The sequence below is a fragment of the Dryobates pubescens genome, chromosome 4, assembly GCF_014839835.1.
Source record: "Dryobates pubescens isolate bDryPub1 chromosome 4, bDryPub1.pri, whole genome shotgun sequence".
NCBI classification, from domain to species: Eukaryota; Metazoa; Chordata; class Aves; order Piciformes; family Picidae; genus Dryobates; species Dryobates pubescens.
Window position 1 is genome coordinate 34,784,835 of NC_071615.1, and position 27,825 is coordinate 34,812,659.

The 27,825-nt window shown below is 40.7% G+C and overlaps 1 protein-coding gene across 5 annotated transcripts in view; it reads right to left on the minus strand.

Annotated features, from left to right (window-relative positions):
* Nucleotides 1-27,825, minus strand: part of SLC25A13 (solute carrier family 25 member 13) — a 111,171-nt gene that overhangs the window by 32,000 nt on the left and 51,346 nt on the right. For all 5 annotated transcript variants that reach the window (XM_054161102.1, XM_054161103.1, XM_054161101.1 and 2 more), the window contains 8 exons: nucleotides 21,878-22,024; nucleotides 20,079-20,217; nucleotides 19,069-19,162; nucleotides 18,828-18,912; nucleotides 16,187-16,271; nucleotides 15,542-15,700; nucleotides 8,406-8,458; nucleotides 6,986-7,066 (listed from right to left, as the gene is read on the minus strand). In XM_054161102.1, the coding sequence (XP_054017077.1) occupies nucleotides 6,986-7,066; nucleotides 8,406-8,458; nucleotides 15,542-15,700; nucleotides 16,187-16,271; nucleotides 18,828-18,912; nucleotides 19,069-19,162; nucleotides 20,079-20,217; nucleotides 21,878-22,024 (843 nt within the window). The remainder of the gene's footprint in view (nucleotides 1-6,985; nucleotides 7,067-8,405; nucleotides 8,459-15,541; nucleotides 15,701-16,186; nucleotides 16,272-18,827; nucleotides 18,913-19,068; nucleotides 19,163-20,078; nucleotides 20,218-21,877; nucleotides 22,025-27,825) is intronic.

Consider the following 27,825-nt stretch of genomic DNA (forward strand, 5'->3'; position numbering starts at 1 on the left):
ATTACACCGAGCTGCTGCAGAGCTGATTTCACTGTGGATGTGTCTGCTCCCAGCAAAGCTACTAACAGACATATGTCCAAAGTGACTTTTTCTTATAGCTTTCAAAGACAACAACCTTCATGACGTGGTGCTGTATGTAAAGGGCAAAGCAGGCTGGATTCTCAAAGCTTGGTTCTATGTTAAATCTTCTGTTGATAAAGGCAGGCTTCAAAAGCCCAGACAAACCATTTCATGCTGTTTTGTCTCCTCTGGTCTGTGGTCCTATCCATAGAGGAGTCTGATAGCCCCCTTCAGCAATAGGAGTTCATCTAGTAAATACCTTTTCTTCAGATCATGAGGAGATTTCCTGAGCCCTCAATCATCTGCTTTTCACTACCCTGACCAGCCTAGCACAGAAACAGCTTTCATGCTGCTCAAGCAGAACTGTGTTTCTCTCCAGCTAATCCTTGTCTTCCAAGGACAGCGTTCTCTTGATCTGGCTGCAGTTTTACTTTGGGCAGCTCAACCAGCAAGGGCTGCTAGAATCACAGCCTTGTTAACATCCAAGTGTACATAAAACACAGACGTAAGCTCCTCCGAAGGCTCACGGAGAAGCTCGTGTAACTAAAATTACAATTAGCAGGAAGAGAAGCACAGACTGATTTGCAAGACTCAGATACAACCTGTGACAATTGCTCTATGATGGCCAAACAGAAACAAACAGGAGGATGGTTTGTTTAGAAGCACTGACCAAGCCTGCAGTGAGGGGGGAAAAATAATTACCTTGTGGATTTGATATTTTCCACGTTATAGGTAATTCAGTTCTTAGAAGCCTAGCCAAAAAATCAAAGTGGAGCCTACTTGATTGGCATTATAAAAGCAATTAACTTACAGACTTGTCAAATATGTTAACATTTGGCTCTGTCTGCTCTACTTGTCTATTTTGACTAGTTGTAGAATCATTTAATGATTTACAGACCTTTCAAGTCTTAAGGCATGGTAGCTGTATTAACACTGTGAGCCATTATTTCTTGGTCACATCATAAATTACTGGGATATGATAAATATCTTCTTATTTCTCATAGAAAGCTAGATTTTTAACTCCTGATTGGAGTTCAAGGCTTTGTGTTTTACTCTTGGTTTAGTTTTTTGGGTGGTTTTTTTTTTGAACCTGCAATGGTAAACACAAAAATATTTTACTGCCAGTGAAAGGAGTCATGAAAGAAAAGGATGTGGTGATAAAAATGAAGCTGTCAAATACATGTTTTAAACTGCAATGTATGTTCACAGAAAATTATTATATCTCAACTATAATAGGGGAAAAATACATTTAAAATGGAAAATGGAAAGAATATGAAGTATGTTTGTCTGGGGGGGCGAAAGGCCTTTTATAGAATTCAGCATTGTGAGGGTCTGCTATTAGAAACATATTAACCTGAACCTATCCTCCTTTCACAGCTCAAAATTTACCTCCCTCTTTTTTTTCCTTTTTTTTTTTTAAAAGGGGAGAAAGGAAATGAAAAGGAAGGAAAAGTGGAAAACATCTCTGATTCGTTATGGGAAAATACCTGTGGAAAAGGAATTAAATTAATCCAAAAGCAAATTTCAAAACAGAGTGAAACCATGTTCTGCTCAATTCCTTAGTGGCTTCAGGAAAGGCCAGATTAAACTGGTGTGACTGGGCGAACGCTCAGCAGACTGTATTGCTTTCTAAAATAACCAAACCTGCAAGGAAATGTGGGGTGAAGTCAAAAAAACAAAACAAAACAAAACCAAGCAGGAACTCTACAGGAACTTCCCCAACCTGTGGTACAACCTCTTGGAAGAGCTATCATGTTATTCTGTGTCGTCCTCCCAAACTCCATTGTAAGGCTTAGCTCTAAAATTAGCTGAAAATTAATCAGAGACAATTAAAGCAGAGCAGTGCTGAAATACAAGAGATTTGCAAGTGTGAAGTTAAATTTAAGTCCAGATCTAGCTGGGTTGTTTCTTGGGTTCAGTTAGTTGAAATTAATTTTCGGCATACTGAAAATAACTCCAATTACAGTGGTTCAGAAGAGAAAGCTACACTTTAAAAATACCCAATTAATTGCAGTATATTCTGTTACATTATATTAATTATGTTAAGTAGACTTTTAACATAAATTTTATGCTAAAAGAAAATGGATTCTAATTTAATCAAGAGAGGGGAAAAAATTGTTAGGAACTTGTGAACATTTCCTTAAACAAGAAATGTGGATGTGCCGACGCAGGTAGAGCTCCTCTTGAACAGAATGGAAGTGAAGATTTCCTGGCTACAGGGAGAGGAGACCTCTGAGAATAAATCTGTTCAAGAGATTTATGCCATTTGCTTTCAAAGCTAAATTTGAGCAACCATCAAGATGACCATCATCACTCAACTGTCTCAAGAAACCACAGCAAAACTTTCCTGTGCAACAGCAGTTGGCTCTTTTGTTCAGACATACAGGCAGAGATTATTTTTTATCCCCTGGCATACGTAATGCTTACTTTCACTTTACCTTATGAAAGTAAGGTAAGCATGAAGGCTTATGCTCAGCTTTCCTTGCCAAACAGAATAGAATTTGATCAGATTTGGGTTTCTGAATAATGAAAGTAAGTACGAAACCGTCCTTTAGTCTACAACTTTGAAATGCCTGCATTTTTGCAGTAAGAAGTGTGGGAACTGCAGTCCACACACCCTCTACCTCCACTGCAACACAGCTCAGCTGTGGACTTTTATCTTTATTACTCTCTGAAATAGAAATGTTGTAAGCAGATTAACAAAACTATTTGCACTGGATTAGTTATTTGGCACAATTCATCTGGAATTTCACATCAGAGTCCTTCAGGAAAATTCACTCTGGGCAGGATTTTTGCGCTTTCTAGACGAACTCCATCTTAACCGTAGCTAACATTCCGTAGTGGAGTTGAAGTTGTCCAAGCAGGTCCAATATGTTTTAACTTTATTACAATTCCCATAAAGTCTCCAGAAATATGCCTCAAATTGTCTTGACAACTTAAATAAAAGCAGATCTGTACGGGGTCTGTAATTGTACCGCGCCATACGATTGAGACTGGCTAATAGTGAGCGCACACTGAGCAGCTGGGATGGAAAAGAATGTGTGTGTGTGTGTGTGTGTGTGTGCTTGGGGAGAGGAGGGAGAGCAGAAGGAAAGCTTAATAAAGCAGAATGCTTTTTTCCCTTGCTGAAAATTAAGCTTAACTGTATTACTACAGACAGAGAAGGCAACACATATTGCATAGCTATTGCTTTGGAGTCATGCTAGAATACTTCTGGTTTTTCTAAGCATTTTCGATGTGGTTTATGATCATTCTTTATTTTGCATCTTCACAGCTCTTTCCTGGTTACTGCCAGACACAAAAATGTAATTTTATTGTTTTGTTTTAATTACAAAAAATGGGACTACTTTATTTAAGGAACTAAGGAAAACAACTTAGTGCTCAAGGTAGAAACCTCAGCCTCCCCCCAAAATAGTATCTATGGCACGTTTACAGAGTTTTCAATAGGTTAATATAAATCAAAACAGAAGACTGATGAGTGCTCCTGTACCCAGAAAAATTACATTGCTTTTGACAAAAAAAGCTTTTTTGACAAATGCCCTAAAGTGAATTAAGTTTAAAAGAAGCAAGCAGCTCAGCTCAGGATGCCTAGTGATTACTTTTTTTTATTTAAAACAGAAAATGAATTGGAAGACTGTGGAAAAAAAAATAAAAGCTTACAAAAACTTCAAGATTATTGCTATTACAAAAAAAAAATATCATAATCTCAAGTTGCACTTAGAGCTTACCCTGGAACATCCTTTTATTAAAGAACCCCTGAAGGTAAGTCAGAGCATTAGCAGAAATCAAACCTAGCATACTTGTGCACTTTTTCATTCAAGGGGGTCGTCAGATTTGTGGTTTAGATGCTCAGCAGATCCTGGCTCTAAAGTATCATTCCACTACGTCTTGGAACTGAAGCTTTTTACTAGCCTCATAATGATAAAGGCTGTATAGGATTTGCACGAGTCATGAGAGCCCTAAAAGCACAGCAGAGAGCAGAGTTCATGGGGGGTGTCAGGCACGGTGCAAATCTGGAAGCTACAGATATTTTTATAGGTAACAAATCCCCCAGTCCTGCAAACAAAAGAGCTGGAAATTCGGAGTTTGTCGTTTACATTAACAACCCTCCTCAAGATTCCGTAGGAAAACATAAAGGTTACACTTTTAATTATATTCTTGGGGGTCTCAAAGGAAAATAAATCTCAAACCAACCTATCACTTTCATCTTCACATAATAAAACGCTATGAAACAGGCTGTTAACTGAACTAAGTGCCACCAGGTCATGAAGTAAAAGATCTATTTTCTTTCTTCTCTTTTCTTTTTTTTTTTCCCCCCCTTTTTCTTTTTTCAGGACAGAAAACAGTTTACAAAACAGAAAAAGACTTGTTCAATGAAACAATCAGCTTTAGTTACAAGTGCAAAAGTCAGCCATGTGTACTAATTCTCAGTAATTATGATGCAAAGCGAAGTCCTTGGGGACTTAAAAGTCAACGCCTGGCAATGGTTGGGCAAACAGCAGAGTGGAGCTACTCAGGTGATACTGACCCTTTCAAAGCCCTTTGTGTTACTGAACAACCCAAACCATCCAAGTATCAGCTCTGTCCTCCCTTTCTTAGCTATTCATGCTACACAGTACTGGCAGGGCTGGTATTTCAAGCATTAAAATCTCACAGGCATCCCGGCACACAGCCCTTGCACGAGCAATGCATACGTTCCAAGGAAAGAGGCACTGGAGAAGGAAAACTGAACATCTGTGTTTGGAACAAAACTCACAGCTGAGAATTAAGACGTGGAGAGTGGAGAAAGGTGATAGGGTAGGTGTCTTGGATAAAATTCATCTTATTTGGCTGCCCCTTTTTAAACTCCATTCCTGTCTTTTCGCATCCCACAGAAGTGACTATTGTATTGTGAAAAGAGGTAAAAGCCCAAAGCTTGAAAACTGTCAAAAGCAGTCAACAGCATCCTTAGTGTTTCCACACTGCAACCACAGCTTTCCTGTCAGCTTAAACGAGGACATAAAGTCAGGCCCGTACAACACTGAGAGCTACAGCAACAAGTTTGTCTTTGGCATCCCATATTTCATGCATGTATTTAGACCATGAGAGAAAAATTCACCCCCCAAAAAAACCCCACAAGGCACCACTTATAATGAGAGTCTCTGTTGCTAGTATGAATTGGGTTTAAAATTACCAAAAAAAAAAAGAAAAAGAAAAAAGCCCAAAGGCCACCTGCAGAAAAGACAAGTTGCAACCTATCTACCTGGCACTAGGCTATGCCCTTAAGTGGAGCATTCCAGTTAGAAGGAAAGTCGAGGCATTCTGCCACCACACATCCACTGCTACAACTTCGTGCAGCATCTCGCTGCTAAGATAGATTTCAAACAGCAAATACGAAAAGGCAACATTTACAGAGGTTTAAAATGCATCTCAAAGCACCTCTCTCTTCAAGCAGTTCTCTTAGTTCACAATGAACTGCTGGCAAAAAGCTTGCTGCAGCATTCTCCTGAATGACAGGTCTCTGTAAAGAGTGCTTTTTGTATTGCATTAAAAAAAATTCACAGCAGTCTGTAAAAATAAAAACTCTAGATCAAATGACACTTTAAAATGAAAATGTTGCTGAATTCTCCATGGCTGCTATGTTCATAAGACATTTTATTAGTGTAAGGGGCAAATATTTCTTTTACTCAGCAAGCACTTTATTGCATTTTCCCTTCATTTACGGCATGCTTTTTATTTAGGGCTTTAGAGACCCACATTCTTCTCTCCCTCCCCTTCTTTTTTTTTCTTCTCTCCCCTGAATGCTCCTAAAGTTACAGAACAAGGGGATCCTACCTGGCACTCTACAACAGGTCAGTGATCAAACAGAAGGAGCAGTGAGACAGCAGCCAAATTCTGCCCCATCTCCTGAGAATTACAGAAAGCCAGGGCTTCTCAGCCTGCAACTGCACCCGAGGCTCAAATAATCATAGCACACTCTCTGCAAGCACATACAGCACAAAATATCTGCACCTACTGAGGTTAAGACACAAGCATTTGTTTTTAAGTTGCTGCTTGCTGTAGTTTTTGACACAGGTAGATGCTGCCTGAACATGTGACCTCATCTGTCTTATGACAGCAGAAACAAAGACAGATTGAAAATACACCAACATTGCTCTGCCCCAGTGATCAAAGCTGGTTTAAATAAACAGTGTTCTTTATCTGTGAAGTGCACTGGTCTTTGAACAACTATTCATTTCACCTAAAGTATTTACATTTGCTTGAGCAAAATCAATATACCAGATAAAATAAGCTGTAATACGAACAGACAGAACTAGACCAAACCGTGAAGTATTTTCATTTACCCAGTAATACGCCAGTTGGTCATTAAGATACTATTTTGTGCAAGCAAAACACTCTTAAAAAAAACCCCCAAACCTTAGTGGGTTTTAAGTACAGCCTACATTCAGGAATGCATTATGTATAGAGTTAATATCACCCAGCCTACGTCTGCTAGGAACTCAAAGAAGCATGAGTAGTCCTTGCCATTTCAAAAAGCCAGTATCACTGCAAAAAAGTGAAAATTAGTGGGTGCAATAACACATCAGCAAAGAAGTGACGTGGCAGAGTGGGTGCCACAAAGCAGCAACTCATTATTAACTTCTGGAAAGGTTAGCATGAATCCTCTTCAGGCCATAAACTACAGCCAACATGAATAAAAGACACGTTCGTTATTAAGGAAACGAAAAGTCTCAGAGGCGAGAATTAAACAGCACAGTTAAAAGGCAAGATGCAGAGTAACATTTACCCTTTCATCAAGAAGGGATGGCCTATCTAGGAAAGAAGTGAGATGCTCTGGCAGAGTCTGCTCTCGAACCAGATCTGTGGTTGAACAGAAGTCTTAGTCCCTGGAGTTAACACGCTGCACATTCATTCATCTCATAGGAAGGAAATTAAAGGTACTTACACAGCCACCAGCAAGAATTTCTGCGGCCAATGGGACAGAGCCATCTTTAGTCATAAACTTATCTCTCACAAAATCATTAACCTTAAAAACAAAACAAACCACAAGCATTTAGGAAAGCTGACAAATTACAAGGTTGGAGAAAAGACTCATCAGCTGCAAATTCTGTGCCACTGAAAATGCAAACAGCAGCCACGAAGCCACCAAACTAACAGGTAACAAACAAATCTTAGATTTTATGTGAACTATTGTAAAGCTCTGGCTTTGTTTTGCACAAAGATCTGCAGCATAATTGAAAGATTCATTAGTGAGATAACAATGGCTGATTAAATAGGAAAATCATTACCTGCAAATGAATGATAAAAATCATTTGCGAAATGCTCGCTGGCTTTACAATTGCAAATACAATTTCAAGTTCGTATCAGAATGTCCAAGAGTAAGTTATTAAATAATATAATCATGATCTGAAAATTAATGATAAAACCATTTAGGAAATGCTCACTGGGTGCACAAATGTAAACACAGTTTCGAGCTCGTACCAGAATGTTCAAGAGTAAGTTATTGAATGATAAAATTCTGGTGGGAAAACTAATGATAAAATCATTTAGGAAATGCTGGCTGGGTTTACAGATGTAAATATAATTTGAAGTTCATATCAGAATGTTCAAGAGTGAGTTTTAATGCAGTAGTAATTCAATTAATAGCATTAAGCACCTTTCTAGTCTTTAAAATGCATTAATATTAGCCCTGGTGAATAGTAGCTTGTGGGTGAATAACCAATACATTGTGATTGGGTTATAACAAGAAATTCTTAAGTGCCTTAAAATCGCTCAGAAGTAATAATTAGAGAAGTAAAACATTTAGAGGGGGAAAAAATGCATGCATAAAAGTTCCTCTCTTAATCCTTTCCTACCAACACCTCACTATATGTTCCTATGACATTATCTCCTGTTGCACTAGGATTAAACATGTGGATATATAAAAACAAAAGCTCTCCAAGCCCTATAAATAAATGATGATTCCTTTTTGCTAAGAAGTGAAACCAAAGGCTTGTGCTACTTACAACTAGCAGATGAGTTGAACAAGTCTAACGAGCTTGGAATAGTTTGGAATGAGTCCAAAAATTAAGTTTTCAGTAAGATTCTTAAATGTATCTCTCCTCTCTCTCTCTCCCTCCCTCTCCCCTATCTCCCTATCCCAACATATCTGTATATATCTCGCATGTCACTTGCAGTGCTCACAAGTCCATTATAAACAGTTGCTTTGTGCTTTTGATAATTAAGTTGATGTCAAGCAAAACTGATGGAGTACCTTCTGCCACGCTGCTGACACATTAAGGATAAAAACCTTTTAGCCTGCTAATTGTAATTACATGGATTTTACAACATGGAGAAATGTGAAAATAATCCATTTGCAAACTTACAGTAAGTTTTATGGCCTTCTCTGGTGCTACTCCTAATAGCTGCGGCAACAGACCTGTAACACGGAAAGAGATTTCAGTGCATCGAGTAACTTGGTATTAACTAAACAAATCAACAAATATATGCAGAGATCACCACCTAGAAATGGGCAATTCTGACAGCAATTTTATGTTATTATATTTAATGAGAGCACTTAAACATTCCATTTTGAGATTAAACTTTGTGCTACCATTTCAAGTGCTACAACTGCCTCTATGTATTTGTTTCTTTAGCTTTTTTGAAATCAGCGATATTAGGTCACTTTTCATTTACAGGCAGATTTGCCAACTGTGTTTCAAGCACCCTGTGCTAAACCAACTCTTATTTTCTTCACCTTCACAGTATAAGGAGGACTTCCTAATTAATTTTGTGAGATGCATGGTGCACCCACTTCAAAAATCATGAGTGAAATACCTTTTTTGGGGATTAAAAAAAACAGCCTCAGATGGCAGGACCCAAGGGGATAGGAATCAAAATAATGCAAAACATTCAAACATGTATGACTGCATTCTTAAGCTCTTTGCCCAGATTGAAACAAAGGAAGTTATGCAGCTTTCTTTCCAGCTATGGAATTTCCTCTTTTTTTGGAAGTGATGCACCACAGAGCTGGAAGTGGGAATCTCTGACTGCCAGCTTCACTTGTTTGAAGTGAAAAGTCGATATTTTGTCAATTTTTGGATGACATGACCTAAAAATAGGCAAAGCTTACCAACTAAGCCTGGGGCTAGAGTGGTGCTGCCAGCATTCAGCAGCATAATAAAATTAGGACCCCTTTCAGAAGTAGGAGAAAATCATCCTGCCTGGAGTTCCTGGTGCAGACCCCCTTTGACATCACATATACAGATATTACTACACTTAAGCTATATACAACATGGCTTTGAAGTCATAGCTTACCAAATAAATTGCAGAAAAAGAAATTTCTAGAAGTATCAAGACATAAAATTATTAAAACAGTCCAGCTGGAGGTCTGTACAAACACAGGACAAATTAAATTCCTTTTCACTCAGCTGAGCTGAAGATGGCTTTTTAGCCATTTTTCAGCTCCCAACTCTTTGCATTTGCAAAAGGAACTCATAAAATCTCAGGAAAAACAAGTTTATCTTGGCACAGGCTTTGTTTTCTTTTTCCCATCTGCTCCCTTCCTCTTGCACTCAGATCTGAATGGGTCAAAACTTTCCATGAAACTTAACTGTAGAAGAGAATTATTAAATAGAATAGGTAGTTACCAAAAAAAACCCCCAAAAACCCAAACAACCCAGTACCAACAAAAAAAGAGACCAAACCAACAACAACAAACAAATAACAAGCCCCAAACAACCCAAACTGAACAATTAAACCCCCAGAGTATTATTCTCTTTTCCTCTCTCTACTTTACAAATGATTTTATGGTGTAAAAGTACTTTCCAAGTTTAATTACAGATAATGCTGTGTATGCCTACTGCAAGAGAGCATAGAATCATAGACTGCTTTGGGTTGGAAGAAACCTCTGAAGGTCATCTAAGTCCAACCCTCCTGCAGTGAGCAGGAACATCTCCAGCTAGATCAGGACATAGAATCATAGGATGGTTTGGGTTAGAAGGCATCCCTAAAGGTCATCTAGTCCATCCCCCCTGCAGTCAGCAGGGATATCCTCCACTAGATCTGGTTGCTCAGATCCTTGTCCAGCCTGACCCTGAACATCTGAGTATCTCCAGAGATGGGGCCTCAACTACCTCCCTGGGCAACCTGTTGCAGTGTTCCATCACCCTTATGGTGCAGAACTTGTTCCTAACATCCAATCTGAATCTGTTCGTCTCTCATTTCAAACCATTGCCCCTGGTCCTATCACTGCAGGCCTTTGGAAACATCCCTCTGCAGCCTTCTTGTAGCACCCTTCAGGTACTGGAAAGCTGCTATTAGGTCTCCACGGAGCCTTCTCTTCTCCAGGCTGAACATCTAAAGAAGGCAGCATTCATTTTAATTCTACATTTTACATCCTGGCCAGATACCAGCTAGTCCTACTGTCTCCACCATTTCAGGAAGGTAGGCAGACTCTTCATTTGTTCTCATACCTATGTAATTAAGTTATCTGTAAGTGATACCTGTGCATTCTATACGTTATGACCATCAAAACTAAATTCTCTTCTCATGGGAGGCCAAATTTCTCTCTTACAGGATTCACATAAGTAATTTATCAGACAATGAATCACCACTTGCCATTCAAGCACTGTTGAAAGGTTTCTGAACATGATGAAGGAAGAATAAAGCACCTCAGGGGCACACACGAGTGTTATTTTTCTCATGGGGTTATCCTGACACAGTGGGAATTTTTCAGTGCTCCTGTGCACTAGCAGATCAGCAGTGTGGCATATACACTGATGCTGGAACAGGTTGCCCAAAGAGATGGTGGAAGCCCCATCCCTGGAAGATTTTAAGGCCAGGCTGGATGTAGCTCCAGGCAACCTGATCTAGTGGAAAGTGTCCCTGCCCATGGCAGGGTGGGGCGGAACTGGATGATCCTTGGGGTCCCCTCCAACTCTGACAATTCTGTGAGTCTGTGTGACAGGCTTAGAACTGCCTGTCAATGTCTTAGAAATGCATGCATCTTACAACACCAGAGAATAACATTTTGCACATAGGCAGCCTGCTGGTATAGTGCAGAGCAAACATGTTATTCAGCCCATTTTTATACAGGAAAGGCTTTTTAGTAGCAATTACCATGTACCACTCCACATCTGACATACTGTGGTAGCAGGGGTCTCTGGGAAAGATGAGGGTATGTATGAGAGAGAGCACCAAGAGCTCCATTCAGATGGTGACATCACACAAGTTAGTAAACACACTGGGAATATACACACAATGGCCCATCCAGCCCAGGTGAGGTGATCCATCAACTTTAAAAAGATTTGGCCAAAGTGTTTTTTTCTCTCCTCTAACAGTGCAACTTCAATTTCACAATGTGTAACAGATGTGATTTTATCTTTACTAACTGCAGAGAGTAAAATATTTTAAACCATTTGGACCTTTGATAGAAAGGCAATAAAAGAACACTGATGAATTTCTCTCTGACGGGATTCACGTAAGAAATTACTATTGGACAATGAATCACCAGTTTCCACTCAAGCACAGCTCCTCAGAGGAGAAATCATAGAATCACAGAATGGTTTCCGTTGGAAGGGAGCTCCAAAGGTCATCTAATCCAACCCCCCTGTAGTCAGAGGGGATACCCTCCATTAGATCAGGTTCCCCAGAACCTTGTCCAGCCTGACCTTGAATATCTCCGAGGATGGGGCCTCAACTACCTCCCTGGGCAACAGTTACAGTGTTCCACCACTGTCATGGTAAATGGGGTATTTCTTGACGATTTCGTGCCTTGACAGAACTTTGGGTACAAGCAGGCTTGTACTTCATTGCCTACTTCTGGAGGAAAGCTTTTGCCACAGTCTTTTTGTATCACTGGGAGTCTATCAGCAATAATGAAGTTGGATGACAAATGAGACTAAAATCAAAGATCAGAAAGCATCTGGAACCACTGCAGTGCTAGAAGCACCAGCAGGAAATATAAAACTAACAAGTTCCTTGGCACTTAATGATTACAGATGACAAAGTCTTCTGCAGCTTCTCTTGTCTTTTTCATCCTCTAGAAGTGGCTACTGAACAGTTTCAGGTTTCCTCTCTGGTATGTAAATTTCCCATCAAATTTCGATTAAGCAGAGGTGAAATAATCTCTACTTCGACACACTGCTAAAGACTGTGAAGCATTCTGCTACTCATCAGGTGGACTTCTGATTAAAAGAATATTAAGAAATGAAGGTGACCTCATCAGCTGGAAGAGATGTTGACAAATCAAAGCTTCCAAAAATCTCTTCTATTTGCATATATATAAATACCTGCCAGTTTCTAAATATGTATTTCAGGTATAACAGTAGACACAACAGTAAATTATAGGGATAGGAGATGAGGATTCTTTTCAGCCATGCTGAGAAAAGATTCATTTTTTTTGAGGACTGTACATCTGAGGTAAATGTTTTATGTGTCTCTAGCTATACAGCATCGAAACAATGCATATTACAAAGATGCTCCAGAGGTTTGTGTGTTTGTTGTTTGGTTTGGCTGGGTTTTCATGATATCAAAGTATCTCCTCAGTGGAAACACTGATTATCCTTAGAACCAAACTGACACTAAACAGAATTTAGTGCTCTCTTTATATCCACAAGATGGTGTAATTTATCCTTATCTGAGATGGTGGGGGTTAGAACATGTGGTATTGCCCTTTTTAAATTTGGAATAAAATAATGATTACCAAAGGTGGGGGGAGAAAGGAAAATCAGCTCACTTCACTGGATGGAGAGAAGCCTTGTGTGTTTAAAATATCAGCTGAAATGGCTGCGTTCAGGGTTTGCAATTCCTGCTTGCTTCCTCGCAGTAGCAGATGATGACAAAGAGGGAACTGCTCCAAATGTTTCTACTATAATTTTTTTTGGAAGGTTTTTATCATTATTCTGCTATGCAGGAGAATTCTACCAATGACTACTCCTTCCTCCAGTGGAAAAACCCCTCCACATCTTGAGTGCACCACAGCATGAAAAAGAATAGTAGTTACCTACGAGCCAAAGCGATCCAGTCTGTAGTTTGTCTTACCTAATACAGTATTTAAGATTAGAATGAGATCACTCTTGCTGTAAGAATTTAAATTGGGTCCCTACACTAATCTATAAAACTTCCCTTTCACATTTTCTTGTTCTCTCAAGCTTAACCAGAATCTTTCACTCTGCATTCAGTTGCTCAACTTTCTCCAGCATCATCTCCTTAGAAAGCTAACAACAGCCTGAGCTTCAGAGAGGAAACTCAACATTTGGAAGGAGTTTTCTCTGTTTGATTCCTTAAAAACCAGAAGTTGAATGAGGGTGCCCTTTAAGCAGAGAATCTGGAGAAACAGAGGTCTCACTTTGTCTCTGAAATGATGGTGTTCTTTGCCATCACACAACTCCTACTATATAATCCAGAAATGAGATTATTGGCCTGGGTTTAGAAGTTCAGCTCCACCAAACTGCCTGAGATTTCACTATTCAAGCCTGCTTGGAAAGCTGAAAAGTGGTAAAAGGGATAGGGAACTGAAGGACAAGCTATAGGTTCCTGAAGTTCCCCAAGAATTGGTGAAACAATCACTCCAAAAACAGGACAAGCAAATGGAGTTAAGAAAACGCATCTATTGACATTTCTGAGGTGTTTGTTGTTGTTTTCTCTTCCCAGGTGAAAAAGCCACTGTGCTGGAGTTTTAATCAGGCAGAAAACAGGTAATAGTGGACTTGTGCATTTTTGTTCTTTCAGTAACCTGGAAGAAGCAGCCATACACTTGCAGGGAATACATTGTGTTCTTTATCCAATAAGTGGGACTTTTTATGAGTCTGATTGTTAGAAATCCTTAAAAAAGAAACCACATCAATACTTGGTATTATATTATTAGGCCTCCTCAAAAAAAAACAACAACCCACCTGCCTCAAGCTCAGTCAATAACAACCAGAGCCTTCCCATCTCCAATTGTGCTGAAATAATTACAAGTCTGTACTTTGCAGAGGAGCTACTTAGCCAACCTCCAGTAATTCTGGTCTTATGTTAAAGAATGCACATGTACTACACCACCTCCTTTTAATGTTGTTTCACACACAGTTTAACAAACTCAACTTTGGCAAATCATAGAATCGCTGGGGTTGGAAAGGACTTCCACAGGTCTAGTCCAACCCCCCAGCAGCAAGCAGGGACATCCTCAACAAGATCAATCAGGCCACCCAGAGCCCCATCTAGCCTCATCTTGAATATCTCCAGGGATGGGGCCTCAACCATCCCTCTGGGCAACCTGTTCCAGCGCTCAACCACCCTCATTGTAAAAAACTTTTTCCTAACATCATAAATCATAACAATATTTTCCTGAAATCCTCAGTTCTTCATTCCTGACTCAAATGACTTCAGCAATTCATTTTTGTCATGATGATACTCTTATTTTCAAAAGTTATACAAACTTTCTAAGAAGCTGGGTAAAATGAAGCAACACAAGAGATCTCCATAACTGAGATATCGGAACTACAATTTGCTTTATCTCTGTGACAGAATAAAACTGCAGTCTCATGCAGTGGTTCATGATTACAGAACTAAAGAATTGTCATGGTTAGAAGGGACCTCAAGGATCATCCAGTCCCAGCTCCCCTGCCATGGGCAGGGCACTTTCCACCAGATCAGGCTGCCCAGAGCCAAATCCAGCCTGGCCTTAAAAACTTCCAGGGGTCCTCCAGGACTATGTCAGTGTTGGCTGAATTTACACCATACCTGGGACAAGGAGTAAATAAAAAAGCCCACTGAAAGGTGGTTACTGACACAAGACTGAAGGTACTGACATAAGATAGCCAAAGTGGAGATGTTTTACATCCTGAACAGAGTAAAATGAGGTTTTGGAGTTTACTCCATTGACTACAAAGGGAGCCTGAAACAGCTAATTTCATACCTTGGCTGTATTGGTCACATATATAAAGCTAAGTGGGTTGAAACCCAGTTAACCTCCCTGGCTGACTCAACACTGACAAGCTAAGAGGCAAACATAAAACTTGATGACTATTCCCAGGCAACTGGTTCAGAGAGACCTTTCTGTCACAAATGATACCACAAAAAGATCTTGTTAGTAACAAGGTGTCCTGTTTTCTCTCTGCTTTTGTGGTAATAAACAGAAAGAAAACATATAAGAAAGAACACTGAAACAACTGAAATAAACCAAGAAATTGGATGATCCAACTTCTTGCCAAAGAGGACAACCCATTCTTGGTACTAAGGACAGCCAAGGAAATGAAAATTTGACTAGCAGCCTATTTTTGCTGTAGGAAATTGCTGTTGTGGCCCTGTTGCAGATGAGAAAGGAAAGGACAAGTGAGGTCCTACAGAAATGTTCTCACTATAATGAGGTTCTACTTGAGAAGAAACTAACTCTTCACCTGTAACAGAGTAGAAGCAAAAGCACAAACCAGGCAAAAATGAAGTCTTAACAAAAAAAAAAAAAAACTTTTCAAATCCAGAGTTCCACTGAACTGTTCTTAGTATCTCATCATTAGTATACACCACCTTTTAACCTTACCTCTGTAAAGTCCAAAGAAGCCCTCATAGCGCAGCACTTTCTTGAAGCAATCAAAGCTGTTTTTGTACATCAGCTCTCCCACAAAGGAGCCTGTAGAGCGCTGGTTTTGCATTCGAGTTTTTACCAAATCAATGGGGTAGACTGCAGTGGCTCCAACAGCTGCAAATACAATCAATCAATCAATTAAAAAAATACATTTTTTAAAAAATAAAAAAACCAAGCTGTAAGGAAACAGGATTTGGCATTTGCAGTGTTTGACTGCAACTCACCTTCTACATTTACGTCTTGAGTAGCAGGTGTATCTCTCTTTTTTCTGCACAATACATTCTGGATGCATTACACTACATTCCACAGTTTTAACCAAAAGCACTTCCTAGCCCTACCTCATGATTAACCTGATTCTTCTGAAGATGGCTTGTTGATACATCTGATAGGAGCACCTGCAAACTCCAGTGGTTTGTAAATCCCAGAACTCTGGTAGACCAGGTGACCCCTTCCCCTTCAATCTTAAACACTTTAGACATGGATCCAAGGGAAAGACTGATAAGCCTTCCACACTTACATGGCAGGCAGAAGAGTAGAAGCAAAGAAGACAAAACCCAAACAGTGAAGATGAGTATTTTTTTTTGCTCAGTCATGACTAACCTCCAGCAACTGAACCAAGGGCAAACCTGTAGGCTGATTCTGCAATCTGGATGAGAATAGGTCGAGACGGATCTCCTGGAGCTTTCTGTCGAGGCAGGATTTAAAATAAAAGGAAAGACAAGAAAAAGTAATCAGAATGTAGTTACTTCACAAGAGACCATCTCATGATCAGACAGATGTGACTACACAGATACCTGGGGGGAAAAAATCCTACAATACGCTGGAGATTTTGTTTTCTATTGTTATTTCTTTTCCTCTGATTTCCAAGTGCCCGGTAATGTAGGCTCTTCAGATTGGAATAGCAAAGAAAAGAAAGATTGATACTACAACAAAATTATTCAGCTCCAAAATCTCTGGTCTGAATGTGCATACTAGGGCACACTTCAGCCATTCATCTTCAACAGCTAAAAGCAGCTCCAGTTTAGGATTCCTTTCTACTGTCACCAAAGCCAGGGGCATTTAGCGCTTCTCAGGCTATCAAAACAAGTATGTAAGCACTGCTCATAGATATTAGCTAAAGGAAAATCAGGTTTGATAGAACAGACCCACAGTTTCATTTCGCTGACAGTCTATGAATGCTGGATTCAATGCAATGAAAACTAAATTTCACAAGTGCTGCAGATTAAAATTTGACAGAAAAGAATTAGGAAAACAGGAATTCTGCAGGGGTGAAAGGGCTCCCACATTTACTATCACTTTTTGTAATACTTCATTTCTATTGTTTTTTAGGATATTACAAGTAAAAGGACAAAATAAATACATTGATACTTTTTTTTCCTGAAAATGTTTAAGTTTTAGCTAATATTCTAATGTAGGTGGAGTTGGCCAGATAATAAATTGAGGCTATCAATGCAGATGAAAATCTTTATGGTCTCATCAAACAGCTGACATTAAGAAGAAATTGGATGGAAAAATGAAGAGGTGGGACAGATAGGCAGAAGAAATGGTTAAGACTTAAGTAGGTTTGTGTGTCCCAGCCTCTTAAAATGGCATAAATCTTACTATCAAAGACAGTGGTCCCAAAGGAAAAACTGAAGAAGCTGCTACTTTCATCACCACATTTCTGGCTACATTTTACTGCCACCTATTGTAACTTACTTAACTTGATACTCAGCCCAATGCAAAAGCTTTTAACCCCTTTAGGAGTCTTCTAGGAATAGATGGTGAGCTTTTGGGAGCCAAGTCATCTGAATTCATCCCAGCATAGTCAATATTTAGTCACTGCTCAAACAAACAGAAAACCGCCACCCTAGATACTGCCTTGGAGTGGTGGTGGGGGTGTTCAGAGGGTGGTGTGGGGAGAAGAAGAAGAAAGAGAAGTGAAAGAGAAGCATGTGTACACACACACACACAGAGGCCTGGCTTATGGCCTGCTAGTCCTAAAAATGTAGCCTGCATCAACTCATTGTGGTCAAACTGGCGTCTCTGTGTAGACCCAAAGCAGGAAAAAAAAATATAAAAACACAACCCAAACCCCCTAAGTCTCACAAGACACAAAGTTAAGGCTGCCTTAAAATAGAGACAGAGAGGAACAGAAGGTTAGTTTTAAGTCTATCTGTACAGAAACTTGTGTCAATGAAAATATAAGATAGGCTAAAATGCTTTGAAAACTGGGAGATGAAGAAGTTTGCCATTTGAAGAACACTGTTTTTTCTTTTTGCCTTAAGCACATCTCAAGTTCGCCTGCTGTTACATCACCTAAAGTCAACAACCTTGAATATTAATGTTTTTACTGAAGCTGTGATGTTAGGCTAAATATAATCTCTCTTATTTTGACATTCAGAAGAGCGTAAGACAAAGCAGTCCAGAGAAGGGCCATGAAGATGCTGCAAGGGCTGAAGCACCTCCCCTGTGGGGACAAGCTGAGAGAGCTGGGGCTGTTCAGCACTCTGGGGAAACCTTAGAGCAGCCTTCCAGTACCTGAAGAGGGCTTACAAGAAAGCTGGAGAGAGACTTTACAAGGGCTTGCAGTGATAGGATGAGAGGGAATGGATTGAAGCTTGAGAAAGGCAGATTTAGACTGGAGATCAGGAAGAAATTGTTTACAGTGAAGGTGGTGAGACTGAAACAGATTGCCCAGAGAGGTTATGGATGCTCCCTCCCTTGATGTGTACAAGGCCAGGTTGGATGAGGCCTTGAACAGTGTGGTGTAGTGAAAGGTGTCCCTGCCCACGGCAAGGGTGTTTGTACTACATGATCTTTAAGGTCCCTTCCAACTCAAACCATTGTGTGAGTCTCTGTGGGTTCAGAACAAGGGCTGCCATTTACAGCTAAATGCTGAATTCACCACCCCTATCTGAAACAGGAAATCTTCTTTCCTCATTAAAAAGAGCAAAGAGCAACCGAATCAAAGAACATAAACACCTTAATTAGGTATACACCTAATATTTACTATGTGGCTGGATGACATTCATATACATATTATCATTCTGAAGCCAATCACATTTAACCTGTCAAACTGCAGCCTGAGGGAAAGGGGCACAGAGAAGAGATGGAGAGGACATGACAGGAGTTAAACCCAAATTCTAACAAGAAGTTATTCCTCACAGACATTACACAACACAAAAGAAAAGCAACTCAGCTCACAGGAGGAGGTTGGCAATCTATTTACCCGGCACTGGAAAGTGGCTTCTGTTCTTACCTGCCTCTGGGCCTCAGCCAGGTTGTAGGGCAATGTCCCCTCCTCCAGAGGAGCAATTCTTTCAATATCTGCTAACGTCATGCGCCTGAGGAAATTAATTCAGCTTAGCATGTGCTTAGAGATGGGGTTTCAGATCACAAGAACTCATCTGCATGTGGCCACTACACTACACTCTCCCATTCCCCAACACCACCCTCCCAACTCCATCCAAGAAAAAGAGGATAGATAATTCTCCACTTACCCTCGTGGCTCATACAGATCTGCTAACTGAAACAAGATGTCAACTTCCATGGGTGTAACCTGACCAAATTTCTGAGCTGCCAGAACAAACTCCTCTGCAACAGAATAAAAACACAGAAAACAAAAACTAAGTGAATCAGAACAATACAGAGTACTCCAGAGCTGGCTTGTATTTCAGGATTAAGAAGATGCTGATAGGGGAGGGAGAAAGGTGGAATAAAAACACAGACAAGAAAGCAAAGCAGAACAAACAATCCAGAGCACCCCAGAATCGCTTTGCATTTTAGTGTTAAGTAGAAGATACTGATGGGAGAAGGGGAATAAAAGTGACCGACCCGCCGCCACAAGAGTGTTCCTGCCACTACATAAAGGCATGTCTGAAATGCTCTATCCTTCAGTGCTATCGGCAGGATTCAGGGTCTTTGACATAAGGTATCAATCAGCTGCAGGTCAGAGCGGGGGGGGAATCAAATAAAAAGCAAACAGAAAAAAAATCAAAAACCTCAGGAGTCAAGAGACGAGGAACTTTTCATGTATAGTCCCAGTAGGCCACATTAATGAAACCTTGGCATTGCACAGGGAATTCTCTATAAAAGTGGTTAGATAGAGCTGATAACATCTTGTTCCAAGCTTGTAGATCAGCTTACTGTGCCGCCAATACAAGTTTATGGAATTCTTCAACTACCCTTGAAGGTCACTTTAATAGGCTGCCAATTTGGCAGGAGTCCTAGGAAGTTTTTTAAACTTTTAAATATCTTTACATACTTTCCTCACCCTGCCCCCCCACCCCTGCCACCAGTTTACTAGGACCTTTTTCTGATTGAAACAAAATGAAAAACCTGGAGGGTGGAATCCAACAGGAGTGTACAAATCTGAGCAGGATACCAAGGAATGCTAACGAGGCTTTCTCCCCCTCCCACTGATTTAAAAGCACACAGATGAGGTCTTTCCCTCTACCCACTCCAATCGAATGGCCAAGGAAACTTCCAGACTGCAAACGTTTCAACCAACCCTTAGTGACTTCCACGTCTTTTCTGTTTCCAGCCAGAGTACTGTAGATCTTTCTAATGAGCTCCATGTTGTTAAGGAGAGAATTAAATCCATTAAAATAGGAAAAGCTGACCTGATGGGAAGTGGTACCTCCAGCAGCCTAGAGACGAGACAGTAAAAAGAAGAAAAGAGAGACCGTTACAAGACTAAGACAAGCCTTGCAAAGAATGTTTTCAAACAATGTTATTTCACAAGAGCAACGGTAGCACAGGCAGACTTGCTTTAAAGGAAAAAAAAACACACAACCCTGCAAAATAAAGAAAACCATGAAAGATTCTTATGTTACTGAAACTAATCATGACCAGAACGTGAAAGTCTCCCCACCCTACAAACCTAAACAAATACATATGCAGGATTATAACAACATAACCAGTAGTAATTTACAAAGTTCAAGTTTCAGTCCTGCTTCAGTTGGAAACGTTTCATAAGCTGGCTTATTTCTAGTAATGAGGAAATCTACTTCTACATGTAAAGTATATTGCTCTACAGAAAATCCCAACAAAAAGCAAAACATATTCTGAGAAAGGTCAGCTGAAACATTTAAATCCACAGGCATTTCAAGTCATGGAAAACCAGCAGTAAGCTCTCAGGCTTAAACCAGGCAGTCAAACAAAAGGGGAACGACAAGGTTTGAACAGTTCCTCATTCTCAAATGAGAACTGAGCCTAAACCTTTATTTTAAAGTGGTGTTGGGTCTGCAGAAAGAAAAATTATTGGATCAATTCCTTGTTTAAAGCATAAGATCAGTAACGAAGCAAATTTCTGAGAACTATGCATAAGCTGCCAAAATTTAATTGACATTGAGGGAGAATCAAAAATATTTTTCTTATGTTTTATGACAGAGTATATGACCCAGGAAAGCTGATAACAAGACTGAGGATACAATCCAAGAATAAAATAGCAGCTCTCATTGTCAATCCCTAAGTCTGGATGCTTCTTCCAGTACTCCAGCCAGAATTTAACAGTTCTCATCACTTCATACATCTCCCTGGAATTCTTCCTTGCAAAACAGGTTTCCCTAAAGCTGGATAAGGACAGACTTTGGATTACTCAGAAAGTGCTGCTGCAAGTTCCCAAGATTAGAACTGGTCAAAGCCAAACATCTCTTTTCTATTTTTCCTTCAGTGAAGTTGCACAACTGCAATGTTTGATTTGGTTTATGCACTTCAGGTTGAAAAGAAGTGCACAATTATCAGTTAATAGGTAGTGAATGCCCATGGGTGGTGGTCCAGTTCACCACCAGTTCCCAGGTACTTGGAAAATACACTTGGGAGCTTAGAACTGACATTACAAAGCAAGCCTTTTGAGGATGATTTCCTAAATGGGATGCAATGGCATCCTGACCTGAGACAGTTTACTAGGGTGGAATGACTGGAAATAGGCAATCGCTACATTTCTAGGCCATTATTAAGGTCCATTGACCTGCTCTGTCTTTTGCCTCAAGAGATCAGTAACACTCAGGATACACACTCTGCAGTAAGGGTTAGAAACACAGAATCATAGAATCATTTTGGTTGGAAAAGGCCTCTAAGATCATTGAGTGCAACCTTCAACCCCACACCACCACAGCCATTAAACCATATCCCAAAGTGCCAATTCCACAGGTTTCTTAAACACCTCCTTTCATACGTGTAGATATAAGCTTAAAAATAAGCATCCAGAAGCTGGGATAGGTGCCACAGAGTGCTTGAGATACATAAAACCAGAATCCCACATGTGTATCCCAGCTCTTTGCCAGCTGGGATACCAGAACTACTCACAGCTACTAGACATTCTTCTACAAATGGTGTCAGCATGTGTGGCCGGATAGTGACCATAATGTCCCTGAAGTCCATAGCTGTGACTCTTCCAGACTGATCATTGTCTCTCTGCACAAAAGCTTGTTTTGCATGTTCTAACTGTATCTCCTGAAAACAGATGGGGGAACAAATAAAAATAAAGGTTAGGTTCATCTTAACAGTTAGATTTTATACAATGCAATCCTACAAGAGAGTTCACACTTAAGAAAATAGGATCTTAATTTAATTGAATATTGTGTGTGCAACTTCCATGATTAGTTATTATACAAAATGCAATCAGAACAAAAGCATGTCAGCACTACTGTGCAAATCTTGCAGTGGAGCATGACTTTATCCTACTATTTCCATTCTATTTGCAAATCCATGCCTTAAAAGTCCTGTTAAACCAAGACACAGACTAGTCAAGAATCACCAGCATGATGTATTCACAGTGAACGTGGACTCCTGTAAGTTGATACTTATGTCACTGCATATTCAAGAAAATAGTGAAGAGTGAAAGCAAAATTCAGCTGGTGCAGGGTAAGACGTGCCTGAGGTCTGCAGCTGCCATCCCTCCTTCAGCTCATTCATCTCACGTTACAGATTATAGAATGGCGTAGATTGCAAGGGACCTCAGAGATCACCTACTCCAACCTCCCTGCCATGGGCAGGGACACCTCTCAACTAGACGTGGCTGCTCAAGGCCTCATCCAACCCGGTCTTAAACACCCCCAGGGAGGAGGCACCCACAACCTCCCTGGACAGTCTATTCCACAGTCTCACCACCCTCATACTGAAGAACTTTTTCCCAAGACACGGTCTGAACCTACTCTCCCTGAGCCTAAAACCATTCCACCTTGTCCCATTGCTAGACACCCCTATGAAAAGTTTCTCTCCAGCTTCCTGTAGGATCCCTTCAGGTACTGGAAGGCAGCTCTAAGATTCCCCCGCAGTCTTCTCTTCTCTAGGCTGAACCAATGCATGCTGCCACTCGAATTGGGCTTGTCTTTTTATTTCAGCTTCCTGAACTTTCCAGTTTGAGTCCTAATTTCTAATTTAAAAACTGTACCTGAAAGGTACAATGAAAACTGCCTAATACATTAGGGCAGAAGAAAGAAAGTGGAGGGAGAGGAGGGGGAAAGGACTGATCAGTGTTTCAACATTGTCCTTCACTCACAGAATTATTCAGGAGTTTCTGCTTTGGATGAGAAGCATCTGTGGGGGTTGTTATTTGAAGTGTTACCATTTCAGTTCTGTCACGTTTCCTTCACATTACAGCCCCCTATGTGGAAGGGCCACACTTCAGCAATAATGCTCACTCTGGCTGGATTCAGCCATGTAAGCTCTTGCTTCTCTCCAATTGTGACTGTAATTTTAACAGAAATCAGGAAGCAAGCAGTTTTGAGAGGTTTACAGTGAGAGGAGCACAAGAACACAAAAATCCTTCGTCAGCTTAAGGCAGGCAGCTACCTGGGAAGCAGAGAGCTCTGCAGAGGAGTTATGTATAGTAACTCTTCTCTCCCTAAATACTCACCACCCAGCAGGTGGAAATGTATGAGCAAAAAATGTTTGTCATTAAGTGTCAGCATCACCAAAGAGAAAATAAATTGAATTTAGAAGGATTACATGGGAAACTGAATGCTGCTTTCTTCTTCTCTCAGGCAATTTATTTTAACCACTGAAACTGCTGGCAGTGTCGTGCTGGCAGCATCGAGCACAGAAATACAGTAAAAGATCTGGACACCATTCAGAGGCCCCATCCCTGGAGACATTCAAAATCAGACTCGATGTGGCACCGGGCAGCCTGATCTAGTTGGAGGTGTCCCTGCTGACTGCAGGAGTATTGGACAAGATGACCTTTGCGGGTCCCTTCCAACTCAATACAATCTGTGAATCACCTACGCTGGGTACATGCAGCTAATACAAAAAATACCACCTTAAAAATAAACTGAAACCCCAAAACAGCAGAGTTGCAGTATTTAGAGATGCTACCTAGACTTGCAGTGATTTCTATTGTTTCACCTATTTCAGCCCAATATTGTTTACCCAGACAGGTGAAGGTTTCAAGAAACACAATCCTCATTGCTTTGCAACACGAATTTACACATCCTGAAGAACCTTCTCCCACTAGACTTCTGCTAAATTTAAATATACCTAGAAAACAAGCTTCTCCCTGACACTGGAAGCCTAGAATTCCCCCAGGTAGCATAAGACTTTGAGAATTAATTTGCACATCGTGGCAGGCAATGCTGGTATCAGAATTTTCATCAGATTATTTCCTACCTGAGAGATTTATTTCAACTCTTGCTTACGGCTCATTAAAAGCTCCTTTACTTTGCACTTGGATAGAAATCTGTGTTTGGGTTCCATCCCAATGGATCCACAACTCATCAGATACTACACAATCCTTTCCACTGGAGTAGATTCTGGGCTTCAATTATAAAGAGTAACTACTTCATTAACCAGTATGCTGGGCACAAAGAAATTTCCAGGCAATTTGGAAATGGATTTACCAGGCTGCCATATAAGCATATGTTACAATTAATTGTGTGGGATAGATTTTACATGCTGAGAAAGGGGCCAGTATTGCTCTTTGTGAGGCAGCCTTGCCACTGAAGTGATGATGGAACATGACCATATCCAGACACAGATGTGACAGATACAGAGTGAAAATATATGACCAAATTTGAAGCTAGCAAAATGAGAAGCAGGGTTAAGAAAAAACAAAACCCAACACAACCCACACTTTGAGCCTTGGGTTGATGCAAACAGATTGTTAACTGTGTAGGGATAAAATATACTAATGGTACTTTCTACATACCTTTAGCTTTGCCAGAAGTGATGATTAGCCCAAGTGCTGTGACAGGTAATGAATATGGAACAACTTTATGTGGCATAAGAGGACCCAACGTGAATGAATTTGAATCTAGCCAGATTATTTCATTAAAAGTTGCAAATTGCATTGTACTTACAAAGCAGTACCTGAAGCAGAACCATCTGGTCCATGTTAAATGCAATGTGAAGAGCATTCACACGTCAGGAATGCAGGAAGGTAATTTGGTATCCACCGTGGTCTCCTGCTGTCTAAGGTCCAAGGTCTAGACATCAGACCAAGGAGACTGACTCATGCATAGGCAGCAGATCAGAAGGAAAGGCTGAACACCAAAGGTTACAGAGCTTAAAGGAAGATTTCTATGCCTGTGAACATCAACTCTCTCAGTTGTGCTGAGAGTCATTTCTGTGCCCAAATTCCAGTATCTACAACAGAATGCTGCAAGGAAGAATCAGCAGTGTTTTAGGAAGCGGGGAAAGAGATGTACCCACATACTGTATTGCTGGTGGACAGCTACAGCAGCATCTTAGGACAATTAATTATTGGAAAGTCCTCACTGCCTGCACCAACACTGACAGTATCTTCAGAGCAGCCTCAGACCCTTTCCTGAATCACAGAATTGTCAGGGTTGGAAGGGACATCAAGGATCATGCATTACCAACATCCCCCACCATGGGCAGGTCCTTGAGTCCAACCATTCTCTAACTCTGCCAAGCCTGGGCTAAGGCAGGTCCTTCAGTACCACATTTCTGCATCTTTGAAACGCCTCCAGGAATGGGGATTCAATCACTTCCCTGCGCAGCCTGTTCCACGGTTTGAGAACCCTTTCAGTCAATAAGATTCTTCTAGTATCCAACCTAAAAATGCCCTGGTGCAACTTGAAGATGACTTGCCATCCTGACTCTCCACATGTATGCTCACACTTCCTCTTTCTCTCCTGTATGGATCATCACCCAAAGGGATGTCTGGCTCATTATGATCAATGACATATGCCAAGACAGCCTTTTGCTCTGCATTGCAGCTACCTAAGAGTCACTTTCGCAGCAGAGATAATTAATAAAATAATGAAACAAAATGAAGTAGCTGGGCAAGACACACCAAACCCAAATGTAACTCCCCCTAGAATATAACCACATGCAAGAAAAGTCCTTTCAGACAAGGAAAGAGGAACCCCCCCTGCATAGGATGAGAAAGCCTGGTAGCTAGGACTCACCTCCAAAGTTAAAATCTCTTGCCTCAGCTCTTTCTTTTTCTAATTCAAGGGAAAAACACTAAAAAGAACCTGAAGACACAAAAATTGCACTTAAATCTCCCAGGCTACAAGGTTACAGGTTCTTTCCTGCTCCCTCCTCATCTTTCATTTGTTTGGGCTTTTGCATGGAAAAATGTCCTTTATTTTATTCTGACTTTTTCTTCAGGATTTCCTCAGCTCTCTAAAGAAACAGATGCAAACAAGACTGGTACACTGTTAAGACAGATTTTAATCCACCAAAAATCAGGATACATATACAGGGCTTATTCTGTCTTTGGAAGGAGGTCTGAGAACACCAGAATGTGCAGCCAGAGGCATTTTTTCCTAAACAAGTAACAGCACAGAATTGCCTTGGAAGATCACCCAGGCCAACCCTGCTGCCAGAGAAGGATCACCTAGAGTAGGTCACACAGGAACACATCCAGGCAGGTTTTGAATGTCTCCAGAAAAGGAGACTCCACAGCTTCTCTGGGCAGCCTGTTCCAGGGCTCCAGCTTGCACCCATTGTCCCTTGTCCTATCATTGGACATCACTGAGCAGAGCCTGGCTCCATCCTCCTGACACTGCCCTCCACATGTTTATAAACATGAATGAGGTCACCTCTCAGGCTCCTCTGCTCTAAGCTAAGGAGACCTCAGCTCCCTCAGCCTTTTCTCACAAGGGAGATGTCCCACTGCCTTCAGCATCTTTGTGGCTCATCACTGGACTCTTTCAAGCAGTTCCTTGAGACCCTTGTTGAACTGAGGAGCCCAAAACTGCACAAAGTATTCTAGATGTGGCCTCACCAGGGCAGAGTAGAGAGGGAGCACAACCTCTCTCCATGCACTAACCACACCCCCTCTAATCCACTCCAGGATGCCATTGGCCTTCCTGGCTACAAGGGCACATTGCTGTCTCATGGTCATCCAGTTGTCCACCAGGGCCCCCAGGGCCCTTTTCCCTACGATGCTCTCCAGCAGGTCAGTCCCCAGCCTATCCTGGTCCATGGGGCTGTTCCTCCCTGACTTGTCCTTGTTGTGTACATTTATTGTTTATCCCAAAGAAGCTCTAGTCTGTCACAGACCTGGTCTGTATCTTAGCTACTTAGGAGTTACAACAGTCACTAAAAACCTGAGGGAATACCATTTAATCATGTGATACCTGACATCCTCTTCATACAAAGTTAATTAGGCTCTGTTCTATGAAGTCAATTTGAAACATTTGTCTCAATAGCATTATCTTAATTATTCCTCATCAAAATGATACTACCTCCTACTGTGAACTAACATACTTGTGTAAACAAGAAAAAAAAAGAAACCTTGTAGTCTTGAAGCAGGTTCCCATTTAAAACTCTCTGGTGTAAATACTAACACAGGCATTAAGCATTCATAAGGAATACAAATAAGAAACTCACGTGTTGCACCACCTCAAGGATCACTTTTCCTACTGAAGGCTATTTTTAACAGTACTGCTGAAATACAGATAATCTGAGTCTTTTCTCTTAGCACACTGGTTTACTTTGTATAACAAAGTACACCAAAATATAAATAACCAAGAATTCCAAGGAAAGGGAAGAAAGGCAGCCATCACAAGCAAGTTAAAAAGGAAGGCACCACCAGCAAGGAAAAAAGGAAGGCACCACAAACAAAGCATTTCCCTAACTGAGATGCTGATAATCCAAAAAAAGGTCTAAAGTGAGAAAGTGTGTGGAAGGAGCTTCCATCAAAACATCTTTACTGGATATCAACACTGAATTAAACATGTTTGGCAAACACAGAAAGCCTTTGGCTGGAGAAGACCTTTAAAACCTGCTGTTGACAGACAGAACTACTTCTTAATACCAGCCTGGCAACAGGGGCCAAGATG